Below are 17,872 nucleotides of genomic sequence, written 5' to 3' on the forward strand. Positions count from 1 at the left end.
GCCAGGCGCTGCGAGATGGCACACGGGGTCCGCGAGCACAGAGACACCCGGAGTGGGACCATCCCGAGTGCGGGGCATTAAAAACCAGAGTCACACTATTCAACACAGGGCACACAGCAACAACAACAGGGCATACAGCCCCCAACAACGGGGCACACAGCCCCAACAACAGGGCACACAACCCCAGTAGGGCACACAGCCCCCCAGGGCACCCGGGCAGCGCTGCCCCGTGTAGCACCGCCGCACAACCAGCCCTCTCTCACCGCCTCTCTCAGCCCTCCCCCCACCCACATCCTCCTCCCCTCCCTCCTCCTCCTTCCCCCCGTGCCCCCTCCCTCCATCTCCCCCTGCCCCCCCTCCCGCTCCCTCCGTCCTGTGCCCACCCCTCTGCACCACCCCGCCCGCATCCCTGCCCACATCCCCGCATCGCTGCCTTTATCTGCCCGCATCCCTGCCCGCTGCCTGTATCCCTGCCTCGCTCCCTGCGTCCGTCCCTTCCCACCGCCCGTATCCCCACCCGTATCCTTGTGGAGCCCCTGCTTGTGCCCCCGCCCGGCTGCCCATGCCCCCCCAGCGCTCCCAGTCCGGCTGCCTGGCTGATTTCTTCTCCTACGAGACCACCAAGTCGGTGGTGGTGAAGAGCTGGGTGGTGGGCGTCGTCAACCGGGTCGTGCAGCTCCTCATCCTTTCCTACTTCATCGGGTGAGAGACCCTCCCAACGGGACCCCGCTCCTCTGCTGGTGTCCCCCCACCCCTCGGCAGACGCTGCTCCCGGTGTACACGGTTTCCCTGATGCCGTGGTGACAAGCTGGGGACCGGGAGGGTGACACCGAGAGGGGACGTTGGGTGGGTGCATGATGTGGGGTCAGGAGGGTGTCGTGGGAATGGCAGCTGCCCGCTGGGTGTGGGGGTGGGAACCAGGCTGTGAGAAGTGATGACAGCCACGGGCAGAGGGGGACAGGTGGCTGGCAGCGTGTCTGCGATGGGGACACCAAGTGACACAAGGGAAGGTGATGGGAGGGTGGCTGTTGGCGTGGATGATGGAGAGGAGAGGAAGGGATGGATGTTGAGGAGCATATTGAACCCCATGGGGTGACACAGGCAGGTGACAAGTGGCTGTCGGAGGGCTGGTGACAGGAGGACTGTCTGCGGGTGGCAGGGGGCCAACCAGCTGTCCCCATAGCCTGACCCCTCCACCCCACAGCTGGGTGTTCCTGCATGAGAAGGCCTACCAGGTGCGGGACACTGTCATCGAGTCCTCGGTGGTGACCAAAGTGAAGGGCATCGGGAAATATGGCAACCGCGTCCTGGACACAGCAGACTACGTCACCCCCCCACAGGCAGGAGACAGCAGGGAACCCACCCCGAGCCCTCCTACCTCGTCTCAAATAACCCCAATAGTCCCCGTGTGGCATGGGGCTGGAAGGGGGGTGGTGGTGACACGGTGTCCCCATCACCGCAGGGCACCTCGGTGTTCGTGGTGGTCACCAAGCAGATCCTGACGGAGAATCAAGAGCAGGGCGTCTGCCCAGAGGTATGGAGACACAGGGGGTGGCATGGGGGGCACCGGTGTGCCCCGACCCACAGACACCCCCCCTCCACAGAGTGAAGCCACATACCGGTGTGCGTCCAACCGTGACTGTCAGGGGAAGGGCCGCACCACAGGCAGTGGTGAGTTTTAAGGGAGGGGGATCCCAAAAACCACAGGGTTTGAGCCCACCCGCATTATGGCCACAGGGGTGCTGACAGGACGCTGCATCCCCTACAATGTGACCCTGCGCACCTGTGAGATCCGGGGCTGGTGCCCACCCGAGGTGGACACTGTCGATGTGTGAGTGTGCAGCAGCAGCAGGAGGGGGGATAAACACGGTGCCCTCTGCCCCATTCAGGACCACCACCTCTCTCCCCACAGCCCTGTGATGCTGGAGGCTGAAAACTTCACCCTCTTCATCAAGAACAGCGTCCGCTTCCCACTGTTTGGCTTCGAGAAGTGAGTGGCACTGAGGGCACACGGGATGGGCTCTCACTGCTGGAGGCTCACAGCCGTGCCCCCCCCCCCCTCAGGGCCAACCTGCCCCCCCATGTCAGCGCAGGAGAGCTGCAGCGCTGCCGCTTCCACCCCGAGCAGCAGCCGCTGTGCCCCATCCTGCGGCTGGGGGACGTGGCACGCTTCGCCGGGCAGGACTTTGCCGCACTGGCTGCCACCGTGAGCATAAAGGATGTGGGATGCGGGGATGGGGAATGTGGGGACAACAGGGTAGGGGATGTAGTGACTGGAGGTTTAGGGCCGGGGAGACCTGGGATGTGGTGTGCATGAATGCGGGAATGGGGACATGGGGTGTGGAAATCGGGGATGTGGGGACATTGGGACATTGAGGTGTGCGAACAGAGGCTTGTGGTGTGGGGATGCAGCAATGTGGGACATGGGGATGTAGGACATGGGAAAATGGTATGGTGGGGATGTGGGATGTATATGGTGGGCCATGGGGCCACGTGGCATGGGGAGCATTGCCCTCACGGCCGGCTGGGCAGGGCGGGGTGCTGGGCATCAAGATCGGCTGGGTGTGTGACCTGGACCGCGCCTGGGAGCTGTGCCTGCCCCGCTACTCCTTCACCCGCCTGGACAGCGTCACCCAGCACAGCCCCGGCTCCCCCGGCTACAACTTCAGGTAGGGCCACGTGTCGCTGCCTGCTGCTGGGACGGCTGCAGAGCAGGAGGTGCCAGGTGGCCGTGTCCCACGCAGGCACGCACGGTACTACCGTGGGCACAACGGCACCGAGCTGCGCACCCTCACCAAGGCCTTCGGCATCCGCTTTGATGTGTTGGTGTATGGCAACGTACGTACGGGCACGGCATCCCAGGAACCTATGGATGCCATGGGTGGAGGCCATGCCAGCTCAGCCCTCTGCCTTCCTGCAGGCTGGGAAATTCGGCATCGTGCCCACCCTCATCAACACGGTGGCTGCCTTCACCTCCATCGGCGTGGTGAGTTGAGGCAGTCCTCAGCCCTGGGGCAAGGAGGCAACCCGCAGCCATAGGGCTGAGGGCCGTGGTGACGCCCAAAAGTGGTGGGAAGCAGGATGGATGGAGGGAAATCCCACTGCCACAAGGCAGGGTGACGGGAAGGGTGATAGCAGCCTAATTCCTGGAGGTCTGTGGGGTGTCAGGGGGCACCCCGCAGCCCCTTCCCCATTACTGCTGCCCCCCAGGGCACGGTGCTGTGCGACATCATCCTGCTCAACTTCCTGAAGGGCGCCGAGCACTACAAGGCCCGCAAGTTTGAGGAGGTCAGTTGGCTGCTGGGTACCCCAAGGAGGGGCGATCCCAAAGCCCCCAGCACCCTGGGTGCCACAGCTGTGGGACAGGGAGTGACCCTATGCCCATTCCCTTTCCCACAGGTGCCCGAGGCCAGCGTGCCCCCAGCCTCCAGCAGCCCCTCAGGCTGTACCCCAGGAGCCCTGGGGGACCAGAGCCGGGAGAAGCAGTCCACTGACTCGGGCACCTTCTCCCTGGGCCTCTAGCTCTGGGTGCCATGGGGCAGTCCCTGTCTGCATTTGGCCCCACGATCTCTCCTCTCCAGAGCTCCCCAGTCCCACTCTTTACCCACGCTGTCACTGGGACAGGGCAGGGGGGTGTTTGGGGTGTGGGTGTAACATGTTCCTGTGCCTCTATAAGGCCGCAACATGCAAAGCCCCCAGCCCCAAGGTGAGGAGTGGGGGTGGGTACAGTGGGGGGACACAGCCCCAAGCTGCTGAGGTTGGCATGGGAGCGGGTGAGGACTGGGGGGTGTCTGTGGGGATGGACACCAGGGAGCAGGTGGTGACAGAGGGGTCAAGGGCAGTGGGTGAGGGTCAGGAATGATGCTGGGGATGCAGGGACGTGAGAGACATAGGGTGGCACAGGGAGCAGGGAGCCATGGGGGCCACACAGGGGTGGCAGAGAGGAGCGGTACCTTCAGGCTCACCTCAGAACCAGCCGAGGGGATGTGGAGACCCCTCCTCCCAATAAAGACTTGGTGTGCAGCCCCACGCCTGTGCCCTCTGTGTGTGGGGTTAATGGGGGGGGGGGGGGGCTCCAAGGGAAGCAGGAGCCATGAGGCGACCTGGGATGGGGGGAGCAGTCCCCACCACCACAAGATCACACTGCAGCCCCCAGCATCTTCCCTTTTCCCCCAAACACATGCTGCAACCACATGTCCCCTTTATCTGTGCACTGCCCCAGCTCCACTGCAGTGGCCCCAAGCCACTAACGGCCATGGGGTGGCCTGTGGGGGTGGGGGAACCAAGGACAGTTTGGCCACTTGCTCAAGGTCATTTCCCCTCTTTGCAGTCATGGTGCCCGCAGCAGCCCATAGCTGTTGTTGGCCCCAGATGCCATCACCCACTGGGGCAGCCCTGTGACTCTGTTTCTGTGTCTTGCCATGCCCTGAGCCCACAGGGAGATGCCCCTAACATTCTCCAGGCACTGCTGTACCTGGGAATGCAGCCCCTCCATGCCCACTAACATGGGCACGAGACAGCAGCACGCCCTTGCTGCAATGGCAAATGGGTACTCTGGGCTGTTGGGAAAACTACTGCCCCTTCTAAAGGGGCACATCCACTTTCCTGACCATCACATGACGGTCCTGTGCCCCAAGGAGTAGCAGGGTTGTGGGGCAGGGTGGCAGTGCTTGGGGACAGGGTGGCAGGGAACAGGCGGCGTTGGAAAGGGATCGTGGTAAGGAATGAGGTGGCTGAATAACAGGCACACGGCCACCCTAAAGGGTGATGGCATCTGGGGCTAATGACTGGCACTGGCCGCTGCAAGGCTCTGTGGACATGGGGAGAGGAAGTGGTCTTGGGCAAGTGGCCTAACTGTCCCTGACCCCCCTGTGTACCTCCAGGCCACCTTATGGCAGTTGGTGGCTTGGGGCCAGGGCTGGGGTGGTGCAAGGCTGCAGGGGACACGTGGCCCCAGCACTCTTATAAGGGCCAAGGCAGGCAGAGGCTCCCAGCCCCAAGGTGAGGAGTGGGGACAGGAACAGGGATGGCAGGGGGGACACAGCCCTGTGCTGATGGGTTGGGGCTGGGAACAGGGAAAAGACAGCCCTGAATCTCGTACATGCAGCTCTGTGATGCTCTGGGGGTGTGTTGGGGGGTGCATGGTGGCACGGGTGGCACAGAACCAGGGGTAGCCCCAGGGTTAGCAGGGGGCTGCAGAGCATGAGGGATGTGGGGGTGGCTGAGGGCCAAGGGGTGGTAACAGGGACCTGGGGAATGGGTGGCACCGGGGATGGCAGGGGTCAGGGACCCAGGGTGATGGGGCTGAGGGCTGGGCATGAGGGGTAGGGCTGGTGTTGGGGATGCCAGGGGAAACAAAGGACACGGGGTGGCACGGGAGACCAGGTGCTGTGAGAATGTCACCAGGGCTGGCCAAAGGTTCTCCTGAGATTACTCCAAGGACCACAAGGCCCTGGGGCAAGAGGTCCTCCAGCCCTGCTATGTCCCTACAGCTCCCCACCATGCAGCCTAGCCTGCTCCTTGTCCTGACCCTGCTGAGCATGGCCTCTGCCCTCCGCCCTGGTGAGTAGCTCGGGGACCACTAGGGACACAATGGGAACAGCTCAGGGACACTCCTGTCCCCAGTCTCGGGGTACTGGTGCTGGCGGGGGTGCAGAGGGGACACTCTCCAGCCTGTCCCTTCCCTCAGCCCCGTGGCACACCATGAAGGTACCTGCAGGCAGAGAGGAGGGCAGCGGGAGGCGCTTTGCAGTGGTGAAGACATGGCGCACCTACAACAGTGCCCAGGTGAGAGGGGTGGGGAGGTCAGTGGGATGCCAGGCTCCCATGGGCACTGCCAGTGCCAGGCATTAACCTGTGCTCCTCAGAGCTACTGCCGGAACACATACAGGGGACAGCTGGCCTCGGTGCATAGCACATCCACTAACGAAGTGCTGAGGAAGCTGGCATCCACCTACACCCACTTCAGCCTCTGGATTGGGGCAGTCACCTCCTGCCAGGTAACAAGGCTTAGCTGGTATCCAGGGTTTGGCCAGGGGTGGGTGCAAGATGCTGAGACCTGTTGCCACAGAATGGGTCGTGGAAGACGTGTTGGGAGGACCAGAGCCCCTGGAACTATGCGAACTGGGCCACCGGGCAGCCCCAACGACTGTTCAAAACCTGCACCGTGCTCAGCCCCAAAGGTGAGAACAGCCCCATACCGTGGCACAGGGTGCTGGGGGCAATGGGTGGGGGCACCAAGGGCAGGGAAAGGTGCTGGGAGTGTGCCAACAGACGTGGGACACTGAGATGGAGCACTGGGAGAAGGGACTGGGATAGTGGGACAGTGGGATGGGGCACATTGAGAGGGGACATCGGGTCACAAGGGCAATGGAATGGAGCACTGGGACACTGGGGAAATGGGATGGGCAATGGGGGTTTGTGGGTCTCCCTGTGTCCCTGACAATGGGTCCTGTCCATAGATGGGCTCTGGAGAAGTAAAGCCTGCTTCAAGATACGCCCCTTCATCTGTGAGTACTGAGGGCTCTCAGGGGTCCTGCCATGGCTCTCCAGTGCCCAGGGACCCACAGTGGTCCATGTCACTGTCCCAATAAAGTGCCCTATCAACTGCCTTGAGGCCACATGTCCATGTATTTTAGGGCTGGGGGAGACTGGGAGCAGTACGGGGCTCAACCCCACAGCAGATACTGAAGAAGCCCCTGGGGTTTGGGGGCACCGGGTGGGAGCAGAACCATGGGCAGAGGCATTGGAATATTTATTCCATCCCAAAGCACACCCACCCCTTGCTGTGCCCCCCAGCACAGTCCCATCCCTCCCCCAAAGTCCAGTAGAAAAAAGCTGGATGGTAGTGCAGGGCTCAGTGGGGTGTCTGGGCGGGGGTCTCGGCACTTGCAGAAGCTTCCAGGCTTGAGGCAGCCTCCAGCTCCTTGGCACGCCTCCGGCATTCGCGGACCACCACCACAGGGCTGATGTAGGCCAGCAGCACCACAGCGATGAGCCCCACATTCATCTGTGGTGGAGTGACAGGGGTTGAGGGCATGGGACCAGGGGCTGATCCCAATCAGACAAGGGGCCAGCTCCTCAGTCCCCTAAAGGCTGCCTGTGCTGGGGTAGCAAACCACACCCCATGGTACTGCAGACGAGCATCATACTCCAGCACAGTGTGCCCCCAGTCTACCAGGGGGCAGAACCTCCTGCCCTTCACAGGGCAGCATCCCCACCTGAACTTAGATCAGGCCCTCCATCCCACCACAGCATGAGCCCCATCCTGCCATGGACCGTGGACACCATCTCCTCATCGTCTGGTGTTTCTGGTGTTTCCAACCCCACGTGGGGGAGGAGTCCCATCCAGCCTGGCACCAGGACCTGCATCCATCCATGGACTCTGACCACCACCCCACCATGGAACTGTCCCCCCCGCCCCTGGACTGTGGGGTATCCGTAGGCTGTGGGGAGCACTCACATAGAAAGGGTCCCCCTGGAGTGCTCCACGCACCAGGGCAATGCAGGGATACTGCAGCAGGGCCACCAGTGCCGACAGAGCCATGGCCAGCCCGTAGAGCTTCCCAAAGTGCTGCTGGGGAAACCTGCCAGGACAAAGTGCACGTCACCACTGTTCCCATCACCATTCCACCTCCACCCTCACCCTCCCTCACCATCATCCCCTGCCTGTCCCCCTCCACCCTGACCCCATTATCGTTGCCCCATCATCCACCAGCGTCCCCACTGCTCCCTCCCCTTCCATCACCACTCTGTCCCCTGCCACCACCGGCATCAGGGTGCACAGGACTCACGCGATGGCCAGGAAGGCGGCGTTGCCCCCGTAGAGGAAGGAGCGGCTGATCACCTGGAGCACGAATGTGCCAAACTGCACAGGCAGCATAGGCACGGCCGCACAGATCGAGAAGAGCACGCACTGCGTCGCCGTCAACACCAGTGACGGCACGGTTGCCCGTAGGTCAGCCAGTGCCCCCCGAGCTCCTGCAGGCATGGCAAGGTTAAGGCACAGTGGGGACATGTCCCCACGTAGAGCAGGAATGGGGAGTGCTAAGGACAAATCCATGGGCACAGTGGGGTCGGGGCATCATGGGGACACTTTTGTGGACACAGAGGGATAAGGACATTGCAGGGTCATGCGCATGGTGGGGTCAAAGCATGGTGGGGACATGTTTATGGATAGGGTGGGATCAGGGCACTGTAGTGTCACATCCATTGGCACAGCGGGGGGTCAGGGCTTTGTGGGGACATAACTACAGGCGTAGCAGGGTCAGAGCACAGTGGTAGCATGTCCCAAACAGAGCAGGGTCAGGGACACCAAGAGTAGGGGGATGGGGGGACAGGGACGGTTACCCTCAGCACGGTGGGCCTTGTTCCGCTTGTGGCAGTCAAGGATGAGGCCATTCCAGGGAGCGCAGAGAACCCCACAGAGCTGGGTGAAGGCGAAGGCGTTGGTGTAGATGCTCACTGTGGAGAAGCATAGTCAGTGCAGAGGGCCGAACCCCAGCCCCCTGCCTGGCTCACTGTACCCCTTGGCCACCATGCCCTACCCAGGTGTTCATTGCCAAAGGCCAGGTGGTCAAGCAGTGGGTTGAGTGTACCAATGAAGAGGTAGTGGCGCAGCTGCATGACCGAGAGCCACACCACATGCCACATGAAGAGCCATGAGAGAACGCAGGGCCAGAAGGGTTCCACAGCTGCGTTGCCTGCACAGAACAAATGCATCCATTAGGGCTGCCCACTCCCACCACACTTGGCCAAGCCCATTCCCCAAAAGTCTCCACCACAGTTGACACATCCATCCACTTGTGGTTCCAAGGACCCCCACCCAGCCCATGGGCCAACATCCCAAATGACACTGCCACCACCCACATGGCCACCCCCACTTCCAAGCACCCATCAACCCCAGCCCCAGTTCTCCCCCACCTTTTGGGGCACTGGGCTCCAGGGGCACTTCCTCTGGCCCATCATCTTCCGGTGGGCGCTTCTCCTCGTAGGTGCGGTATGACTGGGAGCGCCCTGGGCATGACAGCCTGCAGCATTGCTCATCTTGTCAACCATCACAGCATCCCAGTGCCACCACCACCTCCACCCGCAGTATGGGCACCATGACCACCACAACCCAGGGGATGGGCACCGTGACCACCACCACCACCCAAGGGATGGGCACCATGACCACCACCACCACCCATGGAACTGGTGCCACAACTGCTACCACCACCCACAGGACAGGCACCATGACCACCCCCACCACCTGTGGAATGGACCCCACGACCATCACCCACAGGATGGGCACCACCACCTCCTAAGGGATGGGTCTTGCCACCCTAGGAGTGTAGGCAGGGCGTCCCTTACCCATAGTTGTAGGCAGGTGGCAGTGGGTAGGGGATGTGCATGCGGGGCATGAGGAAGATGGTGCGCAGCAGGTGCCAGGCGCTGCAGGCTGCCATGAAGAGAAACATGGCCCGCAGAGACAGTCCATGCTCATGCAGCACCTGGGGACACATGCAAGTTGCCACCATGCCATGCTGGCCACTGGTCACTGCCCAGGGCCACCATAGATGTCAGACCCCAGCTGTGCCCCCATCCCATTTGTCTCCAGCCCACCGCAGTGCCTGTGCTTTGAATCTTGGCAGATCCAGTGCCTGTGGTGTTACCCATCCCATGCCCACCTTGATAATGAGGAAGATGGCAGATGAGGAGTCAAAGGCCCCGTTGTAGAGAGTGATGATGATGGAGCGGTACTTCCCAAAGAGGTTCCCCACCTGGCACACAGAACCCCCCCACAATGCTGTCAGTGTCCCCATCGCTAGGCAGGGTGCCCCAGCAGTAGGGTGAGGGTTCAGATGTGCCTCCCACCTGCATGTTGGTGAGGATGAGGAGAATGCCGCCCACCGACAGCATTGACATAGCCGGGAAGAGCAGCACTGCTAGGTCTGGGGACACAGGTGTCAGTGGGTTCAAGGGACATGGATGGGGTGGGGACACCCCACATCTGCGTGGGTCTCACCTGGTGTGGAGAAGGCAACAAGCAGGGTCCCACCAGTGTAGAGGGAGCTGAAACAGGGGGACAGTGTTCACAAGGTGGGTACAAGATCACCACCCCTGTGCTCCAACACCCCAGCATCCCACTACTGGTCTCATGTGGCACCTCTGGGGTGAAGGAACGTGGGGAAGTGGCTGGCCCTACAGTTACAGGGGTGCCCTGGGGGCATCAGTGGGGATGAAGAGCATCTGGGGAGCTGTAGGCAACGAAGGACAGATTGGGGACATTTGGTGGCACTGAGAAGCAAACACTGCTGTCCCCCCCCCAAAGTGAGAAGGGCTCCACCAGTCCCACCCTGCCTGGGAGCCCCGATAAACACCCCGCTCCTGATAACGCTCCCCCAGCCCTGCGTCAGCACCTAGTTAATGGCCCTCCATTCCCAGCACCCCCTGCCACCCCCCGCAGCACTCACATGGCGATGAGGCGGGCAACAGCAGTGCCAAAGCGGTCGAAGACGTAGCCCATGGGGAGGGTCATGAAGTTGTTCATGAAGGAGCCAATGGTGAAGACCAGGGAGAACTGCTCATCCTGCCCGCTGCAGTCTGCAAGGCAGCCATCAGCAGGGACAGGGACACCAGCAAGGAGGAGTGGGGAAAATGGGCAGCACCGGGGACAGGAAAAGTAGGGAGCCAGCAGACAGTGTGGATAATGGACACTGGGACAGTGGAGACACAGGGATGACAGAAGGAAGCTGGGCACCGAAGAGCACCAGACAGCGGGAACATGGGAGGCATGTGGGGCAACCCAGGGTGCCAGGGACAAGAGCTCAGCACTGATGGGGATGGTGACACTGGGGTCATACCAGGATACAGCGTCCCATTGGGGTTGATGTTGGCCGAGGACTCGCACCACTGCTGAAAGTAGCCCAGGTTCTTGAGGACATAGACGAGAGAGGCCCAGCCGAAGATGATGCCACAGAAAGCACCGCACTCCAGCAGCCCCGAGAGCAGTGTGCCCAGCTTCTTGGCCCGCCCCGCGCCCCCTGCCATGCTGCTGGGCACGGGGCTCTGCTGATCCTGCAGGGGACAAGTGGGGCAGTCACAGCCCTCCCTTTCCATACAGTCCCTCACTTTGCATGTGACCAACCACCTGGACAAAGGCCAACCCGGCCCCCCGCTCCTCCTCTTGTCCCCCGATTGCCCCCCCACTGACACCCACCTGTACCCTGGTGCCGCTGCAGCAGCAGAGTTTGGACTCTGGTCTGGATCCCTGTGTGGGGTGCCCGAGGCACACGGCTGAACTGTGCACTTCTGCTGGGATCACTGGGGGGGAGCCAGGGCTGCTGGCACCCGATAGGCAGAGAACTTTTGTCCGCCCCCAGCACCACCTCCTTATCACCCTGCAGCACTCAGCCCTGGGGACCTGCAACCTCCCTGAGCACCTCCCTGAGCACGTCCCCTGGGGGCCTGGCATAAGAATGCTACACAACCCACAGCATGGAAGCACAGCCCTGGGGCTGTTGGCACTGGTGCTATGGGCCATGAGCACAGCACCTGAGGACAATGACACACCCGGGGACCTGGCACACACACACATGCCTGTGACCAGGCACTCTGGTACGCACCTTGGGGACAATGGCACACAATGACATACTCCCAGGGACCCTGACACCATGCCAGGCATGCTGACACACCTCTTGAAGACCCTGGCACCTCTCTGGGAACCCAGTCGCAGGCCATGGGTGGACTGGGACATTGGTAGGAAACCCAGCACATTCCACCATCGTCTCTCAAGAGCATACAGCACCACGGAGCCCCAGCGCTCACCACCACCCACACCTTGTCACCAGGGCACCCTTGGCCCTGTGGCCAGTGTAATGGCTGCTAATGAGGCCTCATTACAGCTGACCAGGGGGACAGGCAGCTGGCTAAAGATTAACCATGCAGATGGAGATGGCTCAGCCCCGAGGTCAGCAGGGCTACACTATATATAGCTGCCCCAGCAGAGGCTGTGGGCTGGGGATATGAGTAGGGAAAGCACAGGAGGGCTGTGGCAAAGAGAAACGCTAACTGCTTGGCACTGTCACTGTGTGCCACTGGGCTCCCTAGGAAGGAGATGGGGCTTCTCTAGGAGCTGCTGTGTGGCTGGGCTGCAGGGCGCTAGGCGTCCCTCCTGTCCCATTGAAGGGAGCTGGAGCCCTCCCGGCCCCGTCGGCTTCCGGGTAGGGCTGAGGGTGTCCGGGACCAAGCAAAACCGCATCCCCGTGACGCAGCAGGCGGCCCGAGCAGCCCCCGCGAGGGGAATTTCCATGCGGGTGCGCACATGGCCGGGCACGCACGTGGTGGGGGGAACACAAGCAGCCCCCAGGATCGGACCCACGCAGTCCCGACATCGCCACGAGCATCTCACGTTCCGGCCTTAGCCCCACTGCTCCCACCGCGACCCGCAATCTTCCTGGATCCCCGCGACCGCCCCAACACGCCGCGGAGGGTCCGGGTCGGACTCGGGGTACCCGCTCCCCGGTACGCCCCACGGCCCTCGAGAGCATCCCCGGCCGCCGCTCTCCTTGCCCGGCCCGGTTCGGCCCTGCTGGGCGCGGAGCCGCCCGCCCGCATCCACCGGGAGTGGCACTGCCGCGGCTCCGCCCCTGTTCGGCCCGGCGGGGCGGGGATGCGGCCAGCCCGGATGAGGCTGAGCCCCGTGGCCCGGCACGGCCCGGCTGGCTCCGAGGACCGCACACTTACCGTCACTTCGGCGGTGCCCGCTCGTCCTTCCAAGCGGGAGGCGGAGCGGAGAGAACCGACGCGGCCTCCGGGGCGTCGGCGGGGGCGGGGCGGGCCCGGAGCCGCCGTGGGGTCACCGGGGCTGCGGCCCCCTGACTTGAGGTCCATCCTTAGCCGCGTGCCCGACCCGCCAGCCCCGTGTCCTTCGCTGCCCTCTCTCCCATCCATCTGTCCATCCTCCCCCTGTCCCACTGCCCCCACGGCCCCATTCATCCCTTCACCCGTCCATTCATCCCTGCTGGCAGGCGCCGGCCGCCCCGCAACCTGCCACTCAGCTGCACAGCCATCCACCCATCCATCTGCCTGCCTCCCGCCCATCTGTCCCACTCCATCCATCCATCCATCCATCCTGCTTTACACCCACCCAGCCCTACACATGTTCAACATCACCTGCCCTGCACTGTGTCCCTGCTGCCCTCACCCACCCCGTGCCTTCACCCCCTCCTCCCCATCCATCATTCCTTTTTCCCATCCATCCATCTCTCTTCCACCATCCTCCACCACTCTTGGTCCCATCTCATCACCCATCTCTTTCCACCCACATCTTGGTGCCATCGTCCCTCCCAGGACCTACTGGGGTACGAGGGTCTGTCCCACACCCCCACACCATACCCACGGATGGGTGGATGCAAGTAAAGGACCAAAACCGGAGGTGCCCAACGCCTCAGGCCCTGACCCCTCTGTCACTTTGCCCGGACCCATAGGACCCATAGAATAGGGACAGCTATGGCACGGTGGGACCGGGGGACATCGCGGGGGACAGCGAGCGGATGGCGGCCCCTGAGTCAGCCCCGTGCCGCCCGCAACGCCCACCGCTCCCCACCAGCGTCTGTCTCTCCAGCTTGTGATATTTCGCTCGCCGGGAGCCGCGCCGGAGACGGCACCGCAAACACGGCGGGTGCCAGATTGTGCCGCCGCAGCCTGGCACGGCCACGCGAGCCCCTCCCCACCCGCGCTCCGTGGGCTCCCCGCTCCGCCGCTCCCGCTGCGGGAACCCACAGCCCCCCGCCCCGCGCCCAGCACCGCGGACAGCGCCCGCTCCGGCACCGCGGACAGCGACGCGGTCCCGCGTGGGTGTGAGGCGAGGGGCGCCCACCCGCGACCGTCCCTCCGTCCCATCCGCGGGGACGAACGCCCCTGCCGAAGTGTCCGCCACCCTCGGGGACACGGAACCCCCCGCGAGGATCCAGAGATGCAGGGAGGGCTTCCCCTCGGCTCGCACCCCGGGCTCACGGTCCCACGCGCGAGTCCTCCCGTCCCCAGTGGGAGCCGACGGGAGGTCTCGCGTTCTCTCCGAGACGCTTCGTGGGTCCCTGGGGACGCGCTGCGGGGCGTCCCCGTGGGTACCCCCCGGCCCCGCACATCCCGCAGGAGCTCCGCGTTCCTCCGTGGAGTTCCCCCACGCGCGGAGCGGGACGGCCCGGCCCGGCCGAGGAAGGGTTAAGCGGCGGGACCGGCGGCGAGGGGCGGAGCGCGGCCGCCCCGGGATAAGGCGCGGCGCCGGGCAGGGCTCAGCCCCTCCGGGAGCCGCGGGTAGAGCCGAGCCGAGCCCACCCGTGCCATGCCCCGGGGCGGCGGCTGCCGCTCCTCCTCCCGGCGGCACAGCGGGGGGTAAGGGGCGCGCACCCCCCCCGGCACCGGCCATGAGCCGACGTGCAGCGGGCAGCGCCTGAGCGCCCGGCCCGGTCCCGCCATGCGGCCCCCGACGGCTCGGGACCTGCCCCGAGGTAGGCGTGGGGCGGGCCGGGGGCACGGCCCCGAGACCCCCCCGCGGCGGGGCGGGGCGGGGCGGGGGTCCCGGTACCCGCGGCGCTGCCTTCGGGGCGCAGCCGCTGCCCCGGGTGCGCGCGGAGCGCTTCGGGGTTAACGGGGCGCGCGGTGCGGCGCAAAGGGTACGCGGTGACACGGAGCCCCGCGGGTGGGTGCCCCGTGGGGTCGCCGCAGCGGGGCAAAGGGGAAGCGGGGACGGTGCGGGGCAACGTAGGGAGGGGGGGGAGGGGTGGAGCCGGCAGCGGGACCCTGCGAGCGGGGGGGCGGCTGCGCGGGGAGCGGAGCTCGGGAGCCGGTGACTTCAGCTCCGAACTGAGTCAGCCCGCGGCGAGGGGGAGTGACAGATGGGGCGCGGGAGGGGGGCGCCGGGGGGGCGCACGCCGGCACGGGGCGCCGGGGGAGGGGGGCGGCGCCGAGCAGCTGCGCCGGACGCCTCCGTGCGTCCCCCCCCATCTCCAACCCCGCCGCCGAGCACCGGGGGGGCCGCCTCCCTCCCCCCGCAGCGGGCCGCGAAGCCCGAGCCAGGCCGGGCTGAATTATGGATGAGGCGCTCGGGTTGCAGCGCAGGGCACCGGGAAGGCGGAGCGGGGGGGGGGGGGGGGGGAGAGGAGGAAGAGAGAAGGGGGGGCGGGGGCGCGAACACCCGGAGCGGCGGCGGCGCGTGTCACCGGGGAGAGCGTCAGCCCGCGCCCACGCGCGCACCGCCCCGCACGTGGCCGCGGCACGCGCGCACGTGGCGCCGCCCCGCCCCGCTATCGGGGGCGCGCGTGGGGGGGACAGCCCCCCCATCGCATCCCCAAAGGGGTCCCGTGGGACTACAGCCCCAGGGGGACAAGGGGACATCCCAAGGGGTAAAGCCGTGGAAGCTCTTTGGAGCGCCAGTCCCAGTGAGGTGCTGGACTCAGTGGGGTCGGCAGTGTCATGGGTGTGCGTGGCACCCGAGGGCCCCTATGGGATCCTGGCCCTATAGGATAGGCATGGCCGTGTTGAATGGTGCATTGCCCTACTGGCTTCTTACGGGATCCTTGACCTTATGTCATGGCCCTAATGGTTCCTATAGCATGGCTCTCCTGGAGAGATGGATGTGGCCCATGTGTAGAGTTCTTGGGATGCCTGACCTTAAGGGATGGCCGTGGCCATGACCATATGGGGTGCACATAGCCCTGTAGAGCTCCTGAAGCTCCTGGCCGTGTGGAATGGGAGCAGCCATGTGGGATGGGCACAGCTCAGGGGCTGGGGGGGTTCCTAGGGTCTGGTGGCAGCCAGTAACCCGGGCTGCTCCTCGGGGTGCTCTCCACGGGGTCGCTGGGGAGGGTGGTGGGTGCATGGGGCTGGGCCGGGGGTGCGGGTGCGGTGCCCCAGGTTGAGCCCCAGGCTGACGCCCCGCTGTGCCCGCAGGCGGGCGCCTGGCGGCCCTGCTGCTGGCAGCGCTGGCGTGGGTGCCCGGTGGGTCGCCCGCCTGCCCCGCACTCTGCACCTGCTACGTCTCGCCGCCCACCGTCAGCTGCCAGGCCAACAACTTCTCCTCAGTGCCCGCGGGGCTCCCGCCTGGCGCCCGCCGCCTCTTCCTGCAGAACAACGTCATCAGGGCGCTGCGGGCGGGCACCTTCGGGCCCAGCACCGTCACCCTCTGGCTCTACTCCAACAACATCTCCTCCATCCAGCCGGGCACTTTCCGCCACCTGCCCGCCCTCGAGGAGCTTGACCTGGGTGACAACCCGCACCTCCGCGTCTTGGCGCCCGACACCTTCCACGGCCTCCGGCGCCTCCAGGCCCTGCACCTCTACCGGTGCCAGCTGGCCAGCCTGCCCAGCGCCATCTTCCGTGGCCTCCACAGCCTCCAGTACCTCTACCTGCAGGAGAACGGGCTGCTCTACCTCCAGGTCTGACATGGGCCGAGCTGGGTCCTGGGATGGCCCTGTGTGGCAGGGCTATGGGGTGTCTCTGGGGAGAGTATGTGGGGTGGCAGTGGGCAGTGCTTGCAGGCATGGGCACGGGATGTATCTCAGACAGGTACAGTGCAGGGTGGCGGGTGATGCTCAGAAAGCAAAAACACAGGGCAGTACAGTGGCTGTGAGGCAAAGACATGACAGAGCTCTCTAGGTGCTGCCCATGGGGCAAGGACAGGAGATGGGTGACACTGTAGAGGAGGACCATAAAGCAGAGAGATGGATGCTGCTCGTGGAGCAGGGTCACAAGGCAGGGTGATGATACCTGTTGTACAGAAGAGCTCTTGGTGGTGATAACCCCAAGGCCAGGACACGGGGCAGGGTGATGGGTGGCACCAGGATGGGGGGTGGCAGAGGACTATCTGTCCAGCAGGGCGATGGCTGTAGGGCAGAGATCTGTGTGACATCCACGAGTTACAGAGGTGATGCAGGGCATTGGGTGGCAATATGGAGTTGGGACCCCATCCCTCACCCACCCCATCACCCACAGGATGATCTCTTTGCCGATTTGGCCAACCTGAGCCACCTCTTCCTGCACGGCAATCGGCTGCGAGCTCTGTCCGAGGGCGTTTTCCGTGGGCTGCCCAGCCTGGATCGTCTGCTGCTGCACGCCAACCGCCTGGCCACCGTGCACCGCCGCGCCTTCCGTGGCCTGGCCCGCCTCACCATCCTCTACCTGTTCAACAACAGCCTGGCAGCGCTGCCCGGGGACCCGCTGGCCGCGCTGCCCTCCCTGCAGTTCCTGCGCCTCAACGCCAACCCCTGGGCCTGCGACTGCCGCGCACGCCCACTCTGGGCCTGGTTCCGTCGCACCCGTGTCTCCAGCTCTCCCGTGCCCTGCGCCAGCCCCCCGCACCGCCGTGGCACTGACCTACGGAACCTGCGGCCCCGTGACTTCGACGGCTGCCCCGAGGAGGACGAGGAGGAGCACGAAGGCAAAGATGAGGATGACAGCGATGGAGGTGGTGGTGGTGGCGGGGCGGTGGCTGTGGTGGGCACCCCCGGGCGGGCGCTAGGCCGCCCTGGCACCCTGCCTGCCGCACCGCCTTCTGCCTTCTACCGTGATGGGCTGCCACCCCACGACCTGCGGGGCTCCCAGCCCCGGCCACCCCCTCCGTCCCGTGACTCCCGTGGCCCTCCCGGGGAAACCCCTGTGGCTGCGGCCCCCTGCCCGGCCCCCACCCTCCTGCCCCTGCTGGGCCTGCTCCTGCCCCGTCTCTGAGCCAGACCGGGGGGGGCCTCCGGACCCCTCTCGGTTCCTCCTGAGGTGCTTGTGGCAGGAGGTGTCCCCAGGACTCTGCTCCCACCCGTCCCGAGTGAAAAGAACCCACGCAGGCAGCGCGCGGTTGGGAATTCTTTATTAAAAATGGTCTTATTTTGGGAGCGTG

At 64.7% G+C, this 17,872-nt stretch overlaps 4 protein-coding genes across 5 annotated transcripts; 3 read left to right on the forward strand and 1 right to left on the reverse strand.

The window, feature by feature from the left end:
* Positions 1–346: 346 nt before the first annotated feature.
* On the forward strand, positions 347–4,046 carry P2RX3 (purinergic receptor P2X 3). Its single transcript, XM_015863611.2, has 12 exons — positions 347–702; positions 1,205–1,340; positions 1,463–1,534; positions 1,605–1,671; positions 1,738–1,831; positions 1,913–1,990; positions 2,065–2,206; positions 2,533–2,669; positions 2,745–2,838; positions 2,921–2,986; positions 3,211–3,288; positions 3,400–4,046. The coding sequence occupies exons 1-12, from the start codon at positions 563–565 to the stop codon at positions 3,520–3,522; spliced, it is 1,227 nt and encodes a 408-aa protein (XP_015719097.1). The 5' UTR covers positions 347–562; the 3' UTR covers positions 3,523–4,046.
* Positions 4,047–5,501: 1,455 nt separating this feature from the next.
* On the forward strand, positions 5,502–6,652 carry LOC107314452 (bone marrow proteoglycan-like). The gene is made up of 5 exons (XM_032444788.1): positions 5,502–5,562; positions 5,690–5,787; positions 5,868–5,999; positions 6,071–6,182; positions 6,462–6,652. The coding sequence occupies exons 1-5, from the start codon at positions 5,502–5,504 to the stop codon at positions 6,518–6,520; spliced, it is 462 nt and encodes a 153-aa protein (XP_032300679.1). The 3' UTR covers positions 6,521–6,652.
* An 83-nt stretch (positions 6,653–6,735) lies between these two features.
* Positions 6,736–12,888, reverse strand: SLC43A3 (solute carrier family 43 member 3). 2 transcript variants are annotated; one of them, XM_015863649.2, is made up of 13 exons: positions 11,201–12,391; positions 10,845–11,058; positions 10,455–10,584; positions 10,007–10,053; positions 9,856–9,932; positions 9,669–9,761; positions 9,352–9,491; positions 8,923–9,029; positions 8,547–8,702; positions 8,350–8,463; positions 7,794–7,980; positions 7,463–7,586; positions 6,736–7,009 (listed from the first exon to the last, which is right to left on the reverse strand). In XM_015863649.2, the coding sequence occupies exons 1-13, from the start codon at positions 11,735–11,737 to the stop codon at positions 6,857–6,859; spliced, it is 2,079 nt and encodes a 692-aa protein (XP_015719135.1). In that variant the 5' UTR covers positions 11,738–12,391; the 3' UTR covers positions 6,736–6,856. The 2 variants fall into 2 exon arrangements, with proteins under 2 accessions (XP_015719135.1, XP_015719137.1); XM_015863651.1 differs by lacking the exon at positions 11,201–12,391 and adding an exon at positions 12,727–12,888 and having other exon boundaries at positions 6,737–7,009.
* A 1,416-nt stretch (positions 12,889–14,304) lies between these two features.
* RTN4RL2 (reticulon 4 receptor like 2) lies at positions 14,305–17,867 on the forward strand. Its single transcript, XM_015863659.1, has 3 exons — positions 14,305–14,492; positions 15,934–16,418; positions 16,975–17,867. Exons 1-3 carry the CDS (start codon positions 14,459–14,461, stop codon positions 17,704–17,706), a joined length of 1,251 nt encoding a protein of 416 aa, XP_015719145.1. The 5' UTR covers positions 14,305–14,458; the 3' UTR covers positions 17,707–17,867.
* The last annotated feature ends 5 nt before the right edge of the window (positions 17,868–17,872 follow it).

This window comes from Coturnix japonica, chromosome 5, assembly GCF_001577835.2.
Source record: "Coturnix japonica isolate 7356 chromosome 5, Coturnix japonica 2.1, whole genome shotgun sequence".
Classification (NCBI taxonomy): Eukaryota; Metazoa; Chordata; class Aves; order Galliformes; family Phasianidae; genus Coturnix; species Coturnix japonica.

Bases quoted from the DNA above. Each gene is read 5' to 3' on its own strand.
- P2RX3 (XM_015863611.2), top strand. From the start codon at position 563: ATGCCCCCCCAGCGCTCCCAGTCCGGCTGCCTGGCTGATTTCTTCTCC. The intron at 1,672-1,737 runs GTGAGTTTTAAG...TTATGGCCACAG, and splicing joins GGGCCGCACCACAGGCAGTG to GGGTGCTGACAGGACGCTGC. The intron at 3,289-3,399 runs GTCAGTTGGCTG...CCTTTCCCACAG, and splicing joins AGGCCCGCAAGTTTGAGGAG to GTGCCCGAGGCCAGCGTGCC.
- LOC107314452 (XM_032444788.1), top strand. From the start codon at position 5,502: ATGCAGCCTAGCCTGCTCCTTGTCCTGACCCTGCTGAGCATGGCCTCT. The intron at 5,563-5,689 runs GTGAGTAGCTCG...CCCTTCCCTCAG, and splicing joins GGCCTCTGCCCTCCGCCCTG to CCCCGTGGCACACCATGAAG. The intron at 5,788-5,867 runs GTGAGAGGGGTG...TGTGCTCCTCAG, and splicing joins GCACCTACAACAGTGCCCAG to AGCTACTGCCGGAACACATA.
- SLC43A3 (XM_015863649.2), bottom strand. From the start codon at position 11,737: ATGTCCCAGTCCACCCATGGCCTGCGACTGGGTTCCCAGAGAGGTGCC. The intron at 11,059-11,200 runs GTGGGTGTCAGT...TGTCCCCTGCAG, and splicing joins GCAGCGGCACCAGGGTACAG to GATCAGCAGAGCCCCGTGCC. The intron at 9,492-9,668 runs GTGGGCATGGGA...ATGTGTCCCCAG, and splicing joins CCATCTTCCTCATTATCAAG to GTGCTGCATGAGCATGGACT.
- RTN4RL2 (XM_015863659.1), top strand. From the start codon at position 14,459: ATGCGGCCCCCGACGGCTCGGGACCTGCCCCGAG. The intron at 14,493-15,933 runs GTAGGCGTGGGG...CTGTGCCCGCAG, and splicing joins GGCTCGGGACCTGCCCCGAG to GCGGGCGCCTGGCGGCCCTG. The intron at 16,419-16,974 runs GTCTGACATGGG...CATCACCCACAG, and splicing joins ACGGGCTGCTCTACCTCCAG to GATGATCTCTTTGCCGATTT.